At 42.1% G+C, this 22,253-nt stretch overlaps 1 protein-coding gene across 1 annotated transcript in view; it reads right to left on the bottom strand.

Moving 5' to 3' along the window:
• syt9b (synaptotagmin IXb) overlaps positions 1 to 22,253 on the bottom strand; it is a 30,946-nt gene extending 8,693 nt beyond the window's left edge. The window contains exons 1-4 of the mRNA XM_058074612.1: positions 21,801 to 22,253; positions 5,652 to 5,827; positions 4,509 to 4,726; positions 3,019 to 3,559 (exon numbers count right to left, since the gene is read on the bottom strand). Coding sequence (XP_057930595.1) covers positions 3,019 to 3,559; positions 4,509 to 4,726; positions 5,652 to 5,827; positions 21,801 to 21,948 — 1,083 coding nt within the window. The 5' untranslated portion in view covers positions 21,949 to 22,253. The remainder of the gene's footprint in view (positions 1 to 3,018; positions 3,560 to 4,508; positions 4,727 to 5,651; positions 5,828 to 21,800) is intronic.

Here is a 22,253-nt window from a genome sequence, read left to right as displayed (position 1 = left end):
TGCGATCAGTATTATGGTCACTTGCGCTCAGGCAATGAAATTAGACCAGGGCCAAAAGCACAACAAAGAAGCACAGAGAAAAGAGGAGTCCATCTTCTCCAATTATAATACTAGCACCTTTTCCCCCCTGAGGAATAGTCAGGTTAGAGAATCAAGTTTCTTGCTTTTCATGTCTTTAATAGCGGCGAGCCCAGTCTAAATTCATCTGTCATCATTGGCATGTTTTATGCTTTCACTGCGGCTGCACGGCATCACATGACAAATCTCAGTTGCACGGTAGTCGAGTGGTTAGCATGCAAGCCTCACAGCTAGAAGACCCAAGTTCAATTCCACCCTCGGCCATCTCTGTGTGGAGTTTGCATATTCTCCCTGTGCATGTGTAGGTTTTCTCCGGGTACTCCAGTTTCCTCCCACATTCCAAAAACATGCTAGGTTAATTAGCGACTCCAAATTGTCCATAGGTATGAATGTGAGTGTGAATGGTTGTTTGTCTATATGTGCCCTGTGATTGGCTGGCAAACAGTCCAGGGTGTACAATGCCTCTTGTCCGAAGACAGCTGGGATAGGCTCCAGCACCCCACCGAGACCCTCATGAGGATAAGCGGTAGAAAATAAATGAATGAATGTTTTCACTGTGATTCTAAAAAACTTTGGCCAAAGACTTTACAATTGTTTCTCCTTCCTGATTTTGTATAAATTATTCTTATTTTATTGAACATTGGAACCAATAAAAAGCGTGTTAAAGGTCAAAGGTTCTCTCTCTTTAGTGAGATCCCATTCATCAAGGTCCTAATTGTAGGTCTTCCAGTCAATATCATTGACAGGGACTAAAGCATCTGCAAGTCATGGTTGTTATCTTTTTTAAAAAATCATATATACATGGGTGAAAAAAGCTTGATCACAAGGAAATACCATTGACTTAAATGCAAATCATGTCCCCAGTTACTAGAATGTTTCTCCAAAATCATGACAGTAGCCAATCAGCTCTACGATTGAGTCTATTTGACTTCCACAATTTCCGATTCTGCTGTTCAGATGTGTAGAATAAAAACTGTATTCAAGTTCCTCCATAAATATTCAGTCTTTCCAAGGGCACATGAAAGCAGAGATTGAAAAGGGATACATAATACTCAATGTGTTGAATTCATTCACCTCAGACTACAGTATGGCCTATGCAGCACATTCATACGTGCACATTAAAGGCAAGTGCACATGACCAGTGCTTTGCTGAGTGCCTGCAGCTATGATTAATGCACATATACTGCAGACAGCACAGGGTCCCTGCTTGCAATCCCAGGGGATGTATCCTAGTTCTGCTGGGGAAAGAGAAAACCGTTCATCTTCTCCAACCATGCCCACATTTTAACAAACACAAACACTCCAAATCAAATATAAATGTAATCTTGCTATTCATATGTGTTTTCAATTATGTTTTATAATCTTTAATTAATTAAAATGTAGACGGCACGGCGGTCTAGTGGTTAGCGCGCAGACCTCACAGCTAGGAGACCAGGGTTCAATTCCACCCTCGGCCATCTCTGTGTGGAGTTTGCATGTTCTCCCCGTGCATGCGTGTGTTTTCTCCGGGTACTCCGGTTTCCTCCCACATTCCAAAAACATGCTAGGTTAATTGGCGACTCCAAACCGGAGTACCCGGAGAAAACCCACGCATCCACACAGAGATGGCCGAGGGTGGAATTGAACCCTGGTCTCTTAGCTGTGAGGTCGCTAACCACTCGACCGCCGTGCAGACCCAGAATGCGATCAACAATCCAGGAACTTTTGTGCTATAGAAATTAATTCATCACATGTCAAATCTCGGTTGCGCGGTGGTCGAGTGGATAGCGCGCTAGAAGACCCAAGTTTGATTCCACCCTCGGCCATCTTCTGTATGAATGTGAGTGTGAATGGTTGTTTGTCTATATGTGCCCTGTGATTGACTGGCGACCAGTCCTGGACAGCTGGGAGAGCCCCCCCCCCCCGGCGACCCTCATGAGGAAACAGCGGTAGAAAATGAATTAATAAATTAATTAAAATGTACAAAAAAGATGCATTATTAGTGCCCATGCAATTAAAATGGTTGTAGTTCATAACCACGACCAAGACGGCGCCATCTTCTATGCCGCTTATCTTCACAGGGCACAAAAGTCACACGGTGTCCAAATCATCATGACTGTTATCACTGAAATTGATGCTTTGTGAGAACAAGTTATTATTTGCCTCTATTTTTCACCATTAATACCAATGGACAATTTAGAGTCGCGGATGCAATTAGCCTGTAGTCATGCTGTTCGCTTTTTGACATCATGACACCAAGACAACGCCAAACAATCGATACCTCATAATTGCCAGGCTTCTAATAAGATGTTCTTAGAGGGAATAGTTTCACCTGGAAGTGACAATGTTTTTTTACCCAGTCCTTATCAGTGACTCCCACATTATCCTCATGTGGTATCGTGAAGGACGACCTTCTTTTAGCTTTTAAGATTCTTAATTACAGGCAATCACTGACTGAAACTGCAGTAGACACAGTTTGTGTACTACTGTGTTAATTCTATAGCTACATTACTGTGAATATTGTAATATAGATATCATCCGTGTGGTTCTGTCACACCATTTCAAGTGTTGTATTTGGGTATCTGGGTCATCACCCCAAAGATTTCATTACAGCTTTCATTAAACATTAAGCGTCTCTAAGTAAATTTCAATGTTGCTGTCTTTTTGAAGGCATGAAGATGCGTTCCACATCAGACACAATTCCATTGATACCACAGTCTCACCTGAATTGACAAGACTTTGGCCTTATTTTGTCAAATGAGCAGATGGTCAGTCTCACAGGTTGTTTGACCAAATTGGATACCAATGACCTATATAAAGATTTTGACCTCGATAATCAACTACTTGCGATTCGCTTTACCATGCGAATAGTCACTTCTGTAGCCAAACCAGTTGAGTTGTGAAAATTCAAAAACAATGCAAGAATGAAACTGACAAATAATATAAAAATTTGTATCTTACCGATGTCACATATTGTATGTCCCGGCACAATTTGGTCTCTCGTGGGAAGTCTGCAAGATCCAGGAAATTGTCCACCACCACTTGACCGATCAAATCATGACGAGTGAACCTATCAAAGTCATAGACACTAAAGTGCAGTTTACGACCAGACAACTCGGTGTACGCCACTGGAAATAGAAACACCTCATCAAATATCGGGTTGAGAGTTTTTCGGTGCACCTTAGTCTGGTGCTTGGTTTTACGGTCAGGCAGCAGGTAAATCTTGACGTAAGGATCAGAAGTCCCTGAGAAGTCCTTGGCAGGTAGATCTTGAGCCTTATGAATCTTCACTATCAGCTGCTCCAGATCGAAGTCAAACTTAAGGATGAAATGGAGACGTCCACAGCTATCCGGTCTACGTCCGTCGTCTGGATCTACTGAGCGTTGCTTGTAAAGCTCAGGTTTGAGCCGACCTAAACCAGTTAGACTCTCCTGGCGCTGGAATTGAGCAGGATTGAAATCTGGATTGGACAGGTTCATTTGACGACGGATGGAGTTGTGGCTGGAAAAAAAAAACATGTGTTAAAATGCTGTTTAGTAATTAAATTATTAATTATATGACATTTTAAAATTATAATTATACAACAATATGATGGATATATGCAGATTTCCCAATGACAACGTCTTGAACCAGTCATGATGTGCTATATATATCACTATATTGACAGTTACTATGGTAGCCATTATGTCATTGGATGGTCATATCACCTCCTACTTCGGTACGAGGTGCATTATTAAAAAACCCAAAAAAAAAACCCAAAAACCTTAAACTGTATTATTGAAAGCAGGAAGTGAACAAATGTAACAGTTACTGATTATGAAAGTACCAGATGGAGGGGTAGGATTTAATAAGCTTTGCTTCTTCCTACTCCTTTTGGACATGTGGAACTGTGAACTGATTATGTGATGGATTCAATTGTAATCTGATGCATGTTCAAATGAAATAAACCATTACCAATAGGCCAATGTGGCCTATGCTACATTCACACATATTATAATGTGTTAATGAGCGAGAGTGAACAAGTCTGGGCAAATCTATTTGTGGCTGTCCAAATGTTTCAGTGGCGGGCCGCCACAGATGAATGAATGTGTGGGAACTATTCATTCATTCATTTTCTACCGCTTATCCTCACAACGGTCACGACGGGTGCTGGAGCCTATCCCAGCTGTCTTCGGGCAAATCGCCAGCCAATCACAGGGCACATATAGACAAACAACCATTCACACTCACATTCATACCTATGGACAATTTGGAGTCGGCAATTAGCTTAGCATGTTTTTGGAATGTGGGAGAACATGAAAACTCCATGGCCGAGGGTGGGATTGAACTCGGGTCTCCTAGCTGTGAGGTCTGCGCGCTAACCACTCATCCACCATGCAACTATTGTAATATAATGTATAAAAGCATACCAAAGGTACCAATACAAAAAAAGTACACATTCAGTACTGACCGTACTGACGAGGTGGGCTCGGTAATTTGTCTTTGCACTCTGTCCCTGGCCAAAGTGTGGGTTTGGATGTGGTCCACTTTGGTCTGAGTCTCCAGAGGAATGTCAGGTGATGTGTGGCTGATCTTAAGACCCGACTCTGGGACAGCCACGGCCATTGGGGGGCCTGTGGGCTCCTTTGTGCAGCCATCTTCGCTGTACTCCCGGTCATCCCCATCCACCTGTACATAAATATTTCGACAATATGGCTTCAGTGACAAGAAGTCAATGATAACAACAGGGACTCATAAACCGTATCCTTCCTCTGCACAACCTGTGTGAGAATGAGTGTTTTTATTGTATTTATTTGTTGACACAGCAGGTTTTACACTTTTAGGACAATTAAAAATATTGTTTCTAAAGTAAAAATATTTGGTCGAGCAGTGTTATTATTTTATCGTTACATTGACATTACCGACAGAAATTGACATTTATAATTACAGCCCATCCCCCAAATATCACTCCCCCTTTCAAAAAAGACCCTGTTGAGCTTGATTCTAGAATGACTAAATGTTCGCTGTTTTATGGTTTACTATGGCCTATTATTAGTGACAAAATATTGAAGGACAAGTTATATGTAGTATTCTAATCAATAGACTAGAGATCGGCGACTAAGCCAGCATAGCCGAGCCGACATGGCATTGCTGAGATGAGTGACAAAAAGTTCTCCTCTCACAGCGTGTGGAAATGGTACTTTTTTTTGTCTTCGTTGTCCTTCCTTTCCACAAGTTTAGAATAAGTAAATTGAGGAGGCCAACTAATTAGCTCATAGCTTGCTATGCTAGTGTCCGTCTCTTATGTCCCTGCAGTGATACCATAGCCTGCGCTATTTGATGTAGGAGTGTAAAAGTTATTATAGGGTGTTAGTTCATGTCTACATTGTTATAATAATGTTAGAACTCATATTTAGAAAGTCATAAACAAGTTTACTGTGTTTTAACTATGGAAATATTCTCTTTATTAATATTAAGTACAACTCTAGTTGTAAAATTCAACAAAATTTACTTATCCAAGTGGAGTCTGGAACCAATTAAGGGATGAATATATTGCATTGTGACATATATAGTACATGCAATGGATGGATATTGAGAGCTTTTTTCATCTTACCTCTGTTAGGACAGGCTCTTGGTCCCCTCCCAGAAAATGTGCCCCCTTTAGGACATCTGGGAGGAATCGGCCACTCAAGGGTGCCCAGCAAAGTTTCCATGATACAAATAGGGAGACGCTGAATAAGGCCAGACCACATGTGGTCACCAGCAGGGACAACAGGCTCACCGATACATCTGGAGATAAAAAGAGAGTGAGAGGCTGGGTGAATTTTTTTTTCCCAGGAATTGAACAGCAGCATAGACTAGACTCCCATAGACTAACCCATGGGAGAACTGTTTACTCGGAATTCTTACCTGAAAAAAAGCCCAATAAGAAATTCAACATGTTTGGTTTTAGATAAAGCTCATTACACAGGTATACCAAATGACTAGTATATGCATTTTCACAATAAGACTCAACAGCGTTATATAATCTCGCATGTTTGATATGATGTCAAAACAAATGTTCTTGCTTCCTGTCTGTCAACAATGTGACACTGATGGAATAAACAAAGTAGAATTCAGCTGCCAGAGCAGTGGAGAGCTGGGACCTTTTACTGAATGCCAGCAATTCCCCTTTTAAAAGCAACACTTGAATGTTTTAAGGACATGGCATGTTTTCAAATAAAAAAAAAAGAGAAACAATTAAATCAAGTGAAAAAAAAAAACTATAATGCACTACAGTAAATACAAAGAGACAAGCCACGGTATAAAATGGTTTTATGTGTGCATGGAGAAACAGGCTATGATGAAATGATGTCACCCTCCATCTGTCTCTCCTGAATCAGACTAGAAAATAGATTAGCACAAGCATTAAGCTAGTATTAAATAATGGATCTAAAAAGCACCACTCTTTAAAAAACCAAAGGGGGGGTTTGGGGGAAAGGGGGTTCAAGATGACAGATGAACAAATAGATATTATTCATTCATTTTCGACCGCATATCCTGCTGGATATCCTACTGGTCGCCAGCCAATCAGAGGACACATAGACAAACAACCATTCACACTCACATTCATACCTATGGACAATTTGGAGTCGCCGATTAACCTAGCATGTTTTTGGAATGTGGGAGGAAACCGGACTACTCGGAGAGAACATGCAAACTCCACACAGAGATGGCCGAGGGTGGAATCCTAGCTGTGAGGCCTGTACGCTAACCACTTGGCCGCTGTGCAGCCTCAAATTGATATCATCAGTTCATTCATTCATTCATTTTCTACCACTTATCCTCACAAGGGTCGCAGGGTGCTGGAGCCTATCCCAGCTGTCTTCGGTCAATAGGCGGGGTACACCCTGGACTGGTCGCTAGCCAATCACAGGGCACATATAGACAAACAACCATTCACACTCACATTCATACCTATGGACAATTTGGAGTCGCCAATTAACCTAGCATGTTTTTGGAATGTGGGAGGAAACCGGAGTACCCGGAAAAAACCCACGCATGCACAGGGAGAACATGCAAACTCCACACAGAGAGGCCGAGGGTGGGATTGAACTCGGGTCTCCTAGCTGTGAGGTCCTTGTGCTAACCACTTGACCGCCGTGCAGCCGATATCATCAGTTTCTCAATAGTAATTAGTATTACACGCCTAGTTTAAGTCAATAGTACTTCTATGATGTAACTTTGTTGGCAAGAATATTCTAATGTTGTTCTAAGATTGTTTACTTGTTGTTGAGGAAACATTTAAGTGCAGTCACACACACACAATTGCACTTTATTAGAGAGAGAGAGCAAAACAGAATACGCCTTTTTTTATTGAATTATGATTTATTCATTTTTGCCATGAAAGACAAATGTATGGTATCCTGTCAAAGATGCTGGAGTTGAAAAAGAAAAGCTGCCGGCAAGGCAGTGCCCGAGTGCAAAGTCTTGTCAAGCTGCTGAAGAAGCAAATAGAGAGAGACGGTGAAGAAATGACACAGCTGGTTGGAGATCAGGAAGAGTTTTTAAAATCACTTAACAGGCCTTTGGCATTTAGTCAAGTCCCTTTTGAGGTGAATCAACTTCCCAAACATTATTTTACACTACATAACAAGCAATGTAATTATCTTGCATTAGAAAATCAGTATTAGAAAATTCAGTATAGTGGCTTGTTTGTGTTGATGTGCTCACCGAGCTCATTAATATTCCCAAATGGGGGCTGTGGCATTTAGATGCAAACATCTTTTTGCTTACTAAGTGCTACAACGTCACTTTACATTGCTCTTCACGAGGTCCCACTCCTTTGCTCGTCCTGCCTGTTTGGAGGGGAGCAGTGAGGATAACTGACACGCATGGCAATATATGGAGATTTGTCATTCATTCATTTTCTACTGCTTATCCTCATGAGGGTTGCGGGGGTGCTGGAGCCTATCCCAGCTGTCTGCGGGGGGAAAACACTCGACTGATCGCCAGCCAATCACAGGGCACATATAGACAAACAACCATTCACACTCACATTCATACCTATGGACAATTTGGAGTCGCCAATTAACCTAGCATGTTTTTGGAATGTGGGAGGAAACCGGAGTACCTGGAGAAAACCCACGCATGCACGGGGAGAACATGCAAACTCCACACTGAGATGGCCGAGGGTGGAATTGAACCCTGGTCCTCCTAGCTCTGAGGTCTGCGCGATAACCAACTTGACCGCCGTGCCGCCCCATACTCAGAGTTGAATTGGAAAATGTTCTCCTTGAGAACTGGTTTTGAGTCATGCAAACATGCTAGCTGTGAGGTCTACGTGCTAACCACTTGTCCACCGTGCAACCGAGATGTGTCATGTGATGAATTAATTTCTATAGCACAAAAGTTCCAGGATTGTTGGATTCATTCATTCATTCATTTTCTACCGCTTTTCCTCACAAGTCGCTGGGGGTGCTGGAGCCTATCCCAGCTGTTTTTGGGCAAGAGGCGGGGTACACCCTGGACTGGTCGCCAGCCAATCACAGGGCACATATAGACAAACAACCATTCACACTCACATTCATACCTATGGACAATTTGGAGTGGCCAATTAACCTAGCATGTTTTTGGAATGTGGGAGGAAACGGAGTACCCGTAAAAAACCCACGCATGCACGGGGAGAACATGCAAACTCCACACAGAAGATGGCCGAGGGTGGAATCGAACATGGGTCTTCTAGCATGCAACCAAGATTTGTCATGTGATGAATTAATTTCTATAGCACAAAAGTTCCAGGATTGTTGGATTGTTGATCGCATTCTGGGTCTGCACGGCGGTCGAGTGATTAGCGACCTCACAGCTAAGAGACCAGGGTTCAATTCCACCCTTGGCCATCTCTGTGTGGAGTTTGCATGTTCTCCCCGTGCATGCGTGGGTTTTCTCCGGGTACTCCGGTTTGGAGTCGCCAATTAACCTAGCGTGTTTTTGGAATGTGGGAGGAAACCGGAGTACCCGGAGAAAACATGCAAACTCCACACAGAAGATGGCCAAGGGTGGAATCGAACTGGGGTCTCCTGGCTGTGAGGCCTACGTGCTAACCACTTGACCATCATGCAGCCCCGATTGTTGGATTGTTGATCACATTCTTCGATGTGAGGAGCATCATCCACTGCAACTTCTTGCCACGGGGTGATAGTTGTGGCGGGACAATTTATTATATAGTATTGTATATATTGTATATATTATACAGTATATCTATTATCTATCTATCACAATTATCTAAGCAACTGACAATTCCTGGCAGAGACGAACATTGCAGCATTGAAGCAACCTCCTTAATAACCCAACCTGACTCCATAGGATCCCCCCCACCCCCCCAACCCTTTTTTTCTCAAGCTCAAGGGAATCATCAAGGGGACTCGCTTTTAAGACGTGGGCGTGAGGACGCCGCTGCGGAGGATACTGGAAAAATCCTTCTAGGAGTGCCTGAAGGTGTGGCAGAGAAGGTTTTTCTGAATCTTGCATGAAAACTTCCTTGTCTAAGCCAGAACATTGAAGATGCATCGTGGGTGTGTCGTCTTCTATGATTTATATACATTTTTTTCAACGGTTGCCATGCTCTCCTCATTTCTCACAAGCTAATCATCCATCAAACATAATTTGATGCTGGTTCTGGAGAGGATTATCCACTTACTTATTTGTAAGGGATACAGGTTTATATATGTTCTTGTTGTATCTGCAAAGGAAGAAGATCTAAGTGCAGAACAAGGGTTGGTGTATATCAGCAGATAGTCATTACACATTAACTTCTGGGAAATTGTTGTCTGAACAGATAAAGTGCTAGTTGATATAGGATACCACTCAAGTGTGAATAGGCTTCCACAGGCACGTCTTAGCTTTCTACAAGCGCATCTAACAGCATGGTGGAGACCAGCCTCTGAGATGAGAGGAAGAAATTGAGGGATAATTGTGTTCACAATGTCATATTCCATCATATCTCCACTGGTTCTTTTTCATTTTCTCTTTTGTCTTTCTGAGTCAGACTCATCAGAAAGTGTGCCTTGCATTAGAGTATTTAAAGCCACTCAATTGAATGTATAATACATACTTTACACACGTCCCGATACAAGCGCACATCTTTGCACGATAAATGATCACTGCCAATGTTATTTGGCATCTCACGTGGACCGCCTCTTGGAGACGCTGTAGCGGAGGGCTGTCAATCATGCCAAGACCCACGGCTGACCAGATCTCCTGGTGGAACTACATCTAGGAACTGGACTATTATATTTCCCTGTTTACACTCAATTGTCATCTCAACATCCATTGCCCTTTGAGGCTCTTTTGTGATTAAGGGCTATATAAATTGACTTGACTTTGCATTGACTGGACTGGACTAGACTAGACTGGACTGGACTGGACTTGGACTTGGCATTGACTGGACTGGACTGGACTTGGCATTGACTGACTTGACTTGGCATTGACTGGACTTGACTTGACTTGGCATTGACTGACTTGACTTGGCATTGACTGGACTGGACTGGAATTGACTTGGCATTGACTTGACCTGAATTGACTGGACTAGACTTGGCATTGACTTGACTTGGCATTGACTGGACTTGACTTGGCATTGACTGGACTGAACTTGACTTGGCATTGACTTGGCATTGACTGAACTGGACTGGAATTGACTTGGCATTGACTTGACCTGAATTGACTGGACTAGACTTGACTTGGCATTGACTGGACTGGACTGAACTTGACTTGGCATTGACTTGACTTGGCATTGACTTAAATTGACTTGACTTGGCGTTGACTGGACTGGACTTGACTTGGCATTGACTTGAAATGACTGCACTTGACTCGACACAATGGCTGAGGAGGAGAAATTGACATCTCTGGTGAGTCGATGGATTTTATTTAAAACTCCATCCATCCATCCATTTTCCTCCGCTTATCCGGGTCCGGGTCGCGGGGGCAGCAGTCTTAGTAGGGAAGCCCAGACTTCCCGATCCCCGGCCACCTCCTCCAGCTCCACCGGGAGGACACCAAGGCGTTCCCAGGCCAGCTGTGAGACATAGTCCCTCCAGCGTGTCCTAGGTCTGCCCCGGGGCCTTTTCCCGGCTGGGCATGCCCGGAACACCTCACCAGGGAGGCGTCCGGGAGGCATCCATTTATTTAAAACTATATTTTTGTTATTGCATAGATATTGATTAACGATTGATTCTGAACTGCTCCAACTCAGTTTGAATTTGTCTGAATGCTTTTTCACTGAGCCATTCCATTTACAGTTATCCCTCGTTTATCGCAGATCACTGCAAGGACACAAGAGAGAAGCGGCTGTGAACTTAGGGAAGCTAACTAGCTAACCTCAAATGTATTTATTCTAAACTTAAGAAAGGGTTCCAAATTAGAGTGGGAAAAATGGTGTGTTACACACAATGGGAGAACTTCCATGCAGTGTGGAAGGTAATCTAATCTAATGTCATGTCTCATTACTGTAACATTACTGACACCTTGTGACCAGAATACGACGTATAACTTGTATTTCAATATTTTTTGAGTAGTAACGGTCCAGAGCCAACCATGAAACAGCGGTAATAAACTCATTCACAATTTATGCTGATATAAATGTGTATTTGGGAGCGCTTTATACAAGAGGTACAAAGAGGTGATGATGCAACTCCACAATAAAAGAGAGCACATTTGGTGCAGTTTTAAGCTGAAAAATTTCCATAAGGTTGTAAGGGACGGCTTTTGACAAATAGCTGGGGTTGAACGAGTTAATTAATTAATTAATTGCCCCCCACACACACAAAAAAAACATGATAGAGTGCAGAAGTGATGCTCGGACCACAATATTGCGAGGCACCAAATTTACAGGCACTGGCAATTACTGGTGGAAGCTACATACTGTAATACTACATAATAAAAATTACAAGCAGAAATGCATATCACTTGTATCAGTTAAAATAATATTGCGGTTTCCATGTAGTATTGATGGTTTGTATAATTGCGAAGTAACAGTGGTGCTAATCAGATGTGGATTAAGTTGGTTAGGTCTCCACCGTACGGCATTAATATTTACTGTTTACTTTGATTTAGTCAAATAAGTCATTGCAAGCCAAATAACTTTAAATACGTGGAGCCTTCAAAACTTGCAATGAAAATAAATTATTTTCCTGAGCCCGTGCCAGATGGAATGTGAACCACTGCACTACCAGCGCTCACGCTGAAGTATGACAAAATATTTTGGTTGTTTCAGTAACACTGAAAAACACTCCAAAATTCTGCTTGAATGCTCTAAAGCACAGTCAGCATTCTGACTTGTGAAATGAGGCTTGCTTACGTGCGGCTCTGAAGTTCCAGCCTGAGTGAGCTGAAAGCAGTGAAGCTGATACATAATGCGTGGCTTTTGTGGGTATAAGCATAGAAGCCTTTTTCTATTGTGCTCTTGCTTTGATGTGTCACACAGCTGACTTGAGTTCAAGTAGCAATCAAAATTCACTTTATATCACAATATAATGTATATGGTTTTCAAATCAATCCAAACTAATTCCACTTCTTTTTACAAAAAAAACACACTTCACGACATTATCTTTATGTCAGCCTTTCTTATAGCTACAGGGTGTCTCGACTTTCAAAGTCCCTTGCAGAGTGCAATCACGGCCTTCAGTTCTGTACAGCTGGGGGCAGCTAATTGCATTCATCAGTTCCACCAATCAGTAATCACACTATCGAAGACACCACAATTATCATTAAATATATCTGAGAATTTGATTAATGCAATGCTTGCTTGGGCATGTGTCCTGTGGAGTAAGCCGAACTGTTGTGCTTTGTTCTGAAGGTATTTGCTCAATTTTGCTAGCTAAAGATAAAAGCTAAAACAAACACATAGTCTCACAAATACAGACAAAAGATACTTATACACGCACCCACACAAAAAAGGATTAACGTGACAGCTTGCTTTGCAACAAAGGAAAAGCAAAATGTTCCAGATGCCTTGATGCCCCTGCGAACAAACGAAAACAGAAACACCAAGAAAGAAGCGGTTCAAGCAAGGGCAGTGACGAAAGCTGATTGGTCCAGGACTCCAGCCTCTTACACAATCTTGAGTGTATAATAAAAGACCGGGCAGGGAAAGGAAAGGTGCTTTTTTGCAGCTGCGCTGTAATAAGACCCGCTTACTTGTAGGCATACTGGGACTGCAGATAAGCCCGGACGTCTGTATTAGGTATTGTTGTCAGGAATAAACAATTTGGTTCTCGTTCCATGATTTGGTTCTTTAAGATTCCCTTATCCTCTATTCGAAACCCACTTAGAGTCCTCAGGGGGAGGATTTCTACAGTTCCCAGGCATGAAGGTCCAGGCTTAGATTCTAAACGGTTCTAATCAAAACGGAGCAGTGACTTTAACAGCTAAGAACTTCTTCATGGGAAGTAATGGTTGAGTAAGCGGATGATCGGGACTAGTTTATTGTTTTCTGTAGAGTGCTGCTGTCAAGAGAGAGAGCCTTGGTTTCGAGGCAGCTCATTAGACTGTACTGTAGTCCCTCCTCCCTGGAGTCAAGCTCTGAGAGAACAGCTCAATAAGATGCAGCAGCCAAGTCAGCAGTAGGTCAATAAGAGACAATAACTGAAGTGAAAGGGCATCGGAGAGTGGCTCCAATGGGAAACATCTGCATAATGTTGAGTGCAGAGTGGGAAAATTGCAATGCAATGCTGGAAGAATATACAGTTACACAATTTAAAGGAAGTGACTTCAATAGAATGTTTTGGAAAAGCAAATAAGAGAGATAACCATTTATTTTTTAGGTCATTCTGGAAACTCATTCAAGGTTTGAAGTCCTTAAGCGAGTCAACAGTGTTAATATGTTGCCGAGCAACAATACCTCAGAATGCAATTAAGTGTGTTGTGATGCAAGTCTCCAAACATTTAATGAATCTCAGTAGTATCGCAGTCACAAAATTACTTTCTGCAATCTAACTTTCTCCAGCAACATATTCCCCTATGATTATGATGGGTTTCAGGCATTAAGACAATATTAAACCATTGTATTGAGAGGCAAAAAAACCCCACAAATAAATGTATTTAGGTTATTTTGTTGTTGATGAGTGAATTCCTGTAAAGTAGGGTTGAATATTTTTGTTGTTGGAGCATATATAAGCTGTAACATTACTAGAATACTCTAGTCACCCATATATTCACCTTTAAACTCATTACCCAATAATTACCCAATATAGTAGAGTAAATACATAAATTAAAGTAAATACATAAAAAAAATACATAACATAATAAGAGCAAAAAAGCCATTTAATAAATAAATAACACTCATACCTGTGTGTTACTACTAATGTATTCCTTGCTTTTGCATTTTAATAGTCATGGACAGTAACAGGCTGCACGGCGGTTGAGTGGTTAGCGCGCATGCCTCACAGCAAGGAGTTTTGTAGGAGAATTCCACCCTCGGCCATCTCTGTGTGGAGGTTGCATGTTCTCCCCGTGCAAGTGTGGGTTTTCTCCGGGTACTCCGGTTTCCTCCCACATTCCAAAAACATGCTAGGTTAATTGGCGACTCCAAATTGTCCATAGGTATGAATGTGAGTGTGAATGGTTGTTTGTCTATATGTGCCCTGTGATTGGCCTGCGACCAGTCCAGGGTGTACCCCGCCTCTCGTCTGAGGACAGCTGGGATAGGCTCCAGCATGCCCACGACTCTTGTGAGGATAAGCGGTACAGAAAGTGGATGGACGAATAAAACAGTGGGATTTCCGAAATTTCCACACTTTGACATGAAGTCCCTGTTTACATGCACTATGTCTAATTCAATCATTGACCAAACTCTGTGTTAAGATTCTAGGTGGACAATTTGGTCATTTCAGCTCATTTGATCATGCTACATACCAACCGCTGTCAAAGGTAGAAGATTACTTTTCAAATGGAATGATGAAAAATGATGAAAAATGATGAAAAACGGAACACAGAGCTTTCAACAGCTCTTATGTGTGGTCGGTAACATTTAAATGTGTGTTTACATGACATCTACTTTGGTTCTTGTGGTGATGTTGCTCCTCAGAGGCAGAAGAAACATGCTACTTGCATGTTGACTGCGGATGTTCTTCTCACTGAAATATATTGTAAAGAGACTGAGAATATGTCTTTCTTTTAGAACATTCTGCCACTTATTAAACAGGAGGGGGGGTTACTGTGTCCATATACTTTAGAAAGTCAGACTTATTTTATATTTAGTGTCTTTGATTTGTCTCATTTTGGATGTGAATGCCTTCACTCCCTCCCTTTCTTCATCTTCTGTGAATTTAATGTTGTGAAGAGTGGATGCATCATCCTCCAAAGTACGGTGCAGTCTGGTTTCCAATCTCAGAGTCTCTGTGTTTATTCATTAATTCATTCATTTTCTACCGCTTATCCTCACAAAGGTTGCAGGGGTGCTGGAGCCTATCCCAGATGTCTTCGGGCGATAGTCGGGGTACACCCTGGACTGGTCGCCAGCCAATCACAGGGCACATATAGACAAACAACCATTCACACTCACATTCATAATAGCAAACCTGTTTATGACCTTCTAAATAATTAGATAATAATTAGAGCCCTCTCGAGAAGAAATAACACCCCTATAGTCACCTTTACACTCATATTACCCAATATAATATTCATAAAAGACAGAAAATAATAATATAACCATTCACACTCACATTCATACCTATGGACAATTTGGGGTCGCCAATTAACTTAGCATGTTTTTGGAATGTGGGAGGAAACCGGAGTACCCGGAGAAAACCCACACATGCACGGGGAGAACATGCAAATGCCACACAGAGATGGCCGAGGGTGGAATTGAACACGGGTCTCCTAGCTGTGAGGTCTGCGCGCTAACCACTAGACCACCGTGCAGCCCTCTGTGTTTATTCAATCTTTAAAAAGTTGAATATAATATAATGAAGGATTTTAAAACTGTAGTTTCACCTGAATAATGCAATAATAATAATATTTATTAATATTTGTATTTATATTTATTTATTATTATATTATTAATATAATAATGCAATTAATGCAATAACTCCAATGTTTCACTGCATGTAAACATAGCCAATGTAGCAGCAGTAAAACACATTCAAAGGGATGTCAATGCCATTCAAAGGGATTCTCTTTATTAACAAAATCTATCTAAAACAGAAGTTATGTTCACTTATAGGAGCTAGTTATGCAAACAAAACCTCAATCTTCAAAGTTGTTTTGGTGTATCTTTCTAAGAGATAGTGCTAAATTGTTGCCATTCCATGCCACAATGTCAGAACAGCACATGACATTCCGATCCTCCTAAGTTAATAGACAGGAATACAAAACTGTACAGATGAGTTCCAAGTCTAAATGAATGAGAAAGCCTCAGCTGATGTTGACCTAATTCTAATTACAGGCGAGAAGGTTTTACATTTGCTGTTTGTTGCATCAACACATTCCTAAGGCCAGTAACTGGAGCAGCAACATCTCTTTGATCCAAGCAGCTCTTAAAAGGGCTGCAAACAAAAAGCAGCAGCTAACAATGAATCGTTCTTGCCCATGTAGAACTAATCTACATCACGCTGAAAATATTGCCCCGGCACTGAATGTATATACTGTATATACTGTAAACGTACTTGCATTTTTCAATTGATTCATAACCTAATTTAAATGTTACCATCAGATCAGTCATGTTCCTTTTTCCATTCTTTCTGCTCAATCTAGGTAGATAAACCCATCTATCCTCACTAGGGCCGCGGGCATGCTGGAGCCTATCCCAGCTGTCTTCAGGCGAGAGGCGGGGTACACCCTGGACTGGTCGCCAGCCAATCACAGTGCACATATAGACAAACAACCATTCACATTCATACCAACACCATGGGTCCGGTGTCCCACTTTAACATAGCCTGCAGTGCTGCACCAGTATGAACCGGGCTGTTGCTGGTCAAATTGGGGCCCTGAGCAGAAATTGAGCCCACCGCCCAATTATAAAATGACTATCACAAACAAGAGCACCGCCAAGAATCTGTACTTCTTGAAAATCAACCACAGCTCTGAGACCCCATTAAAAGCTACACAGGAAGCTAAACAGGAATTTAGTTACATACATTTTTGGATTTATATAAATACATGGGGGCTGCACGGCGATTGAGTGGTTAGCGCGTAGACCTCACAGCTAGGAGTCCAGGGTTCAATTCCACCCTCGGCCATCTCTGTGCAGAGTTTGCATGTTCTCCCCGTGCATGCGTGGGTTTTCTCCAAGTACTCCGGTTTCCTCCCACATTCCAAAAACATGCTAGGTTAATTGGCGACTCCAAATTGTCCATAGGTATGAATGTGAGTGTGAATGGTTATATTATTATTTTCTGTGTTTTATGAATATTATATTGGGTAATATGAGTGTAAAGGTGGCTATAGGGGTGTTATTTCTTCTCGAGAGGGCTCTAATTGTTATTATCTAATTATTTAGAAGGTCATAAACAGATTTTCTATTAACTACAAAAATCTTCCATTTATTCCCTGTGACTGGCTGGCGACCAGTCCAGGGTGTACCCCGCCTCTCGCCCGAAGACAGCTGGGATAGGCTCCAGCACCAGACCCTTGTGAGGATAAACGGTAGAAAATGAATGAATGAATACATGGAAAATAAATTGTTTAATACATTTATTTTGTGCTCAATTAATTAATAGAATTTAAAAAAAAAGGTTCAAGCTTGGATCAAATCCGCACGTTGCCTGAGGACTGACAGGTTATTAATCCTTCATAGTTTGCCTTTTTATTCCTTTATTCTGCTGCTTGATGTCAATCATTGTGGTAACAAGCACAGTGTGAGATTACCCGTTTTTTCTCTCTCCTGCCTCGGGTCGACATAGTGATCTGTGCTTCAAGGCAGTGATGCGGATCCTTTGCAAGTTTTATGGGAATATGCCCCCCTTGCGCAAAGTGGGGCCCCTCATGCACCTAAATATGGCAAAACATGGCTTTCTCAGTGGTGCTATACTTCTGATTCAGTACTCCACTGTGCTGTAATATAGCAAGTTAGCAATTTAATTTCCTGGATTGATGTGGAAAATGTTCTTAATGTTCATGGTTCATAAGGTTCATAATATAACTTATTCAGAGTTGTGGTTAATATATGCGATTGCTGGTAAAAATAGGAGTACAGTCATCCCTTGACACTCGAATTTCGCAGCTTCATTCCATCAGTATCACAAGTTCATTTATTCATTCATTCATTTTCTGCCGCTTATCCTCACGAGGGTCGCAGGGGTTGCTGGCGCCTATCCCAGCTGTCTTCGGGTGAGAGGCAGACTACACCCTGGACTGGTCGCCAGCCAATCACAGGGCACATATAGACAACCATTCCATTCACATTCATACCTATGGACAATTTGGAGTCGCCAATTAACCTAGCATGTTTTTGGAATGTGGGAGGAAACCGGAGTACCCAGAGGAAACCAGGGAGAACATGCAAACTCCACACAGAGATGCCCGAGGGTGGAATTGAACCCTGGTCTAGTATCACAAGTTTTAAAAAAAATCAATTTAAAAATTACCGCTGTTTTGTATGAATAAGGAATATTACTTTTATATAAGCAAATTCGTGGGGTTAGCATGCGGACCTTACAGCTAGGAGACCCGGGTTCAATTCCACCCTCGGCCATCATCTGTGTGGAGTTTGCATGTTCTCCCCGTGCATGTGCAGGTTTTCTCCGGATACTCCGGTTTCCTCCCACATTCCAAAAACATGCTAGGTTAATTGGCGACTCCAAATTGTCCATAGGTATGAATGTGAGTGTGAATGGTTGTTTGCCTATATGTGCCCTGTGATTGGCTGGTGACCAGTCCAGGGTGAACACCGCCTCTCGCCCAAAGACAACTGGGGTAGGCTCCAGCATGCCCGCAACCCTCGTGAGGATAAACAGTATAGAAAATGGATAGATGGTAAAAATATCAGGCGTTCAGATAAGTCTGTAATGTTGTGTAGTTCTGAGCTGTTGTTTAGAGTGTGGACTATAGAGGGCAGTGACGAGCTGTATGCCGGGTTAGAGTTACCTTTTAGGAAATAATTCAGAAGAATAAAATAAGCGTTTAAGTGTTTATACTGTGTTTTGAACATCTGCCTGTGAGACACAGGGCCTTGAGTCTATTTCATTCAAAAGTGCTGCCTCATTTACAACCATCATGATTTAGTGCCATTCAGCCATCATTACAGTCCATTGACGAGACAAACCCGCTGCAGAAAGTAGGGAGCACTCTCAATGCTAATGTGTGAGTGCATGTTATGTTTTATTAATGTTGAATATGTCTTATCTTGTGTTATTATATCTACTATATTGCATCATATGGGTTTAAAGGTGACTATAGTGTATAATAATAATGTCAAAAAATGTATTTACAAGATCATCAACAGGTTTTATATGCTGTTTATTTTCATAATTTTGACAAAGTTTACTTGACAAAGTTTACATGAGGTTGTTGCAGCCTCGTTGCTATTGCTAAAGAGTTGTCGATGGTTGTTGAGTGCTAGCCTCGACCCCTGACCTGGCTGCGTCTGAGACCAATTAACCATGATAAATGAGGGATGACTGTATCGAGCATAAAAGGTCATTTGTTTAGATCAGGGGTGTCAAACTCATTCTCAGTGAGAGCCACATTAAGTGATTCATTGCAACACATTTTTTTCCAGCCTTTCACAGAATACATAAAATAAAACGGCCGCCCAGATCTGTACCCCGGGCGGCCTTTAGTTTGACATCTATGTTTTAGATCCCGGTAAGGGTTACCATTTGTGTGGTATGTGTATGTTACATTATTATTATTCCTCATTTTCTTTGGGCTTTTCCCTTCAGGGGTCACCACAGCAAATCAATCTCCTCCATCCAACCCTGTCTTCTCTCACACAAACTACCCTCATGTCCGTCAACACTATATCCACTTTGGTCTAAACGCAGCATCCTTTGACCAATATATTCACGATCTCTCCTCTGGACATGTCCGAACCATCTCAGTCTGGCCTCTCTGACTTTATCTCCAAGGCCTCTAACATGTACTCGTTCCTGATCCTATCCATCCTGGTCACTCCCAATGAGAACCTCAGCATCATCATATCTGCTACCTCCAGTTCTGCTTCCTGGTTCTGCTTAATTTAAATAGCAAACTATTTACAACACCATTTCTAAAATGAATCAAAACCCACCCTGATTTCCAGCGTGAAACCACAGTGTCTCAACAACATGAGGTTGGGTTTGTCCACTTGACTTGGCTGCCTCCACTGAGTTTACAGGACAGTTGTTCGATGTGGATCAAACTATGTGTGCGTGCATTTAGAGCAGTCTAATACAAGAGGAAGTGGGTCACAGCTCCTCGGGGAACCAATCTGGTAGCTTGAACTTCCTCTTCATCATACATGTTTAATGATGGATTGTAACATTTTTTTTTAAAAGGCAGCAGCCCAGCCTGCTTGAGCTGCAATTAACAAAGTCAACATAAAAAAGACACAAATAACAATACATTTATATGTATCTACTATTATATGAAAATAACATGAATGAAATGCTGTTGTATTGTTTCACTGAATAATTTTCCATGTTTTTTTTTTCCTATATTCAGTTTAACAGCAGGGCGGCACGGTGGTCTAGTGGTTAGCGCGCAGACCTCACAGCTAGGAGACCAGGGTTCAATTCCACCCTCGGCCATCTCTGTGTGGAGTTTGCATGTGTGGGTTTTCTCCGGGTACTCCGGTTTCCTCCCACATTCCAAAAACATGCTAGGTTAATTGGCGACTCCAAATTGTCCATAGGTATGAATGTGAGTGTGAATGGTTGTTTGTCTATATGTGCCCTGTGATTGGCTGGCATACCCCGCCTCTCGCCCGAAGACCCTCGAGAGGAAAAAGCGGTAGAAAATGAATGAATGAATGAATGAATGAGTTTAACAGCAGGGCGGTGGTTAGTGGTTAGCGCGCAGACCTCACAGCTAGGAGACCAGGGTTCAATTCCACCCTCGGCCATCTCTGTGTGGAGTTTGCATGTTCTCCCCGTGCATGCGTGGGTTTTCTCCGGGTACTCCGGTTTCCTCCCACATTCCAAAAACATGCTAGGTTAATTGGCGACTCCAGATTGTCCATAGGTATGAATGTGAGTGTGAATGATTATATTATTATTTTCTGTCTTTTATGAATATTATATTGGGTAATATGAGTGTAAAGGTGACTATAGGGCTGTTATTTCTTCCCGAGAGGGCTCTAATTGTAGCGAACCGTATTTAGAAGGTCATAAACAGGTTTTCTATTCACTATAAAAATCTTCCATTCATGCTCTGTAATTGGCTGGCGACCAGTCCAGGGTGGACCCCGCCTCTCGCCCAAAGACAGCTGGGATAGGCTCCAGCAACCCCCGCAACACTTGTGAGGAAAAAGCGGTAGAAAATGAATGAATGAATGAGTTTAACAGCATTTTAGAAGCAGTCAAACAGGCAATAATAACTGCATATTGTTTGTTTCTCTGTATGTTTATATTACTGGGAGCTATGGGAAATGTCGGGTGGGGCTTCTGCCTCGCTATGTACAATCCATTAGAATAAAAAAAACAACAACTCTCCCTTTTAGCTTCCTCCACAGACTGATGGACTCTTAAGAGACGCAAGCAACAAGTTCCTGTTTGCCACTTTTCCTCACAATAAGAGCGAAATAAGCATTGGAAAAAGTCTAAAAAGCCACATATCAACTAATGAATGGATTTAATACTCGGATTCTTACCGGAGTCGGAGTAACGGGGTCTGGCCAGGTCCCTGAAGTAGTAGATAAAATCTAAGCAGTTGTCGTCCTGCACTTCTCCCTTCGAGCACAGGTCGGAGAGCAATTCGAGCGCCTTTCGACAAATCTCATCCTCTCTTTCTGCAGGCATTGCCCTCCAGCATCCTCCTGACTGCTCCGGCCACCCTGGCTGATCCTTCACCTTCTTGTCACACCGCCGGAGACCCTCCACAGGCACGGCGCCGCGGCTCCACCCCTGGATGACAACGCATCCGCGACGTAAACTTGGATTTAAAGGTAGCTATCATGTAAGATAAATGTTTGGAGGAGTTTCCTCTTAAGTTTAAAAGATCGTTGTTCGCTACCGATAGTTGTTTTCGTGTCTCCGCTGCTGAATGAATGAATGACTGACTTGGAGGCTCTCGGTGATTCTCTCAATGTACTGAGATGCTGAGA

Source organism: Doryrhamphus excisus, chromosome 6 (genome assembly GCF_030265055.1).
Source record: "Doryrhamphus excisus isolate RoL2022-K1 chromosome 6, RoL_Dexc_1.0, whole genome shotgun sequence".
Classification (NCBI taxonomy): domain Eukaryota; kingdom Metazoa; phylum Chordata; class Actinopteri; order Syngnathiformes; family Syngnathidae; genus Doryrhamphus; species Doryrhamphus excisus.
Note: the sequence above shows the minus strand (reverse complement) of the source record. Positions and strands in the feature narration are given on the sequence as shown.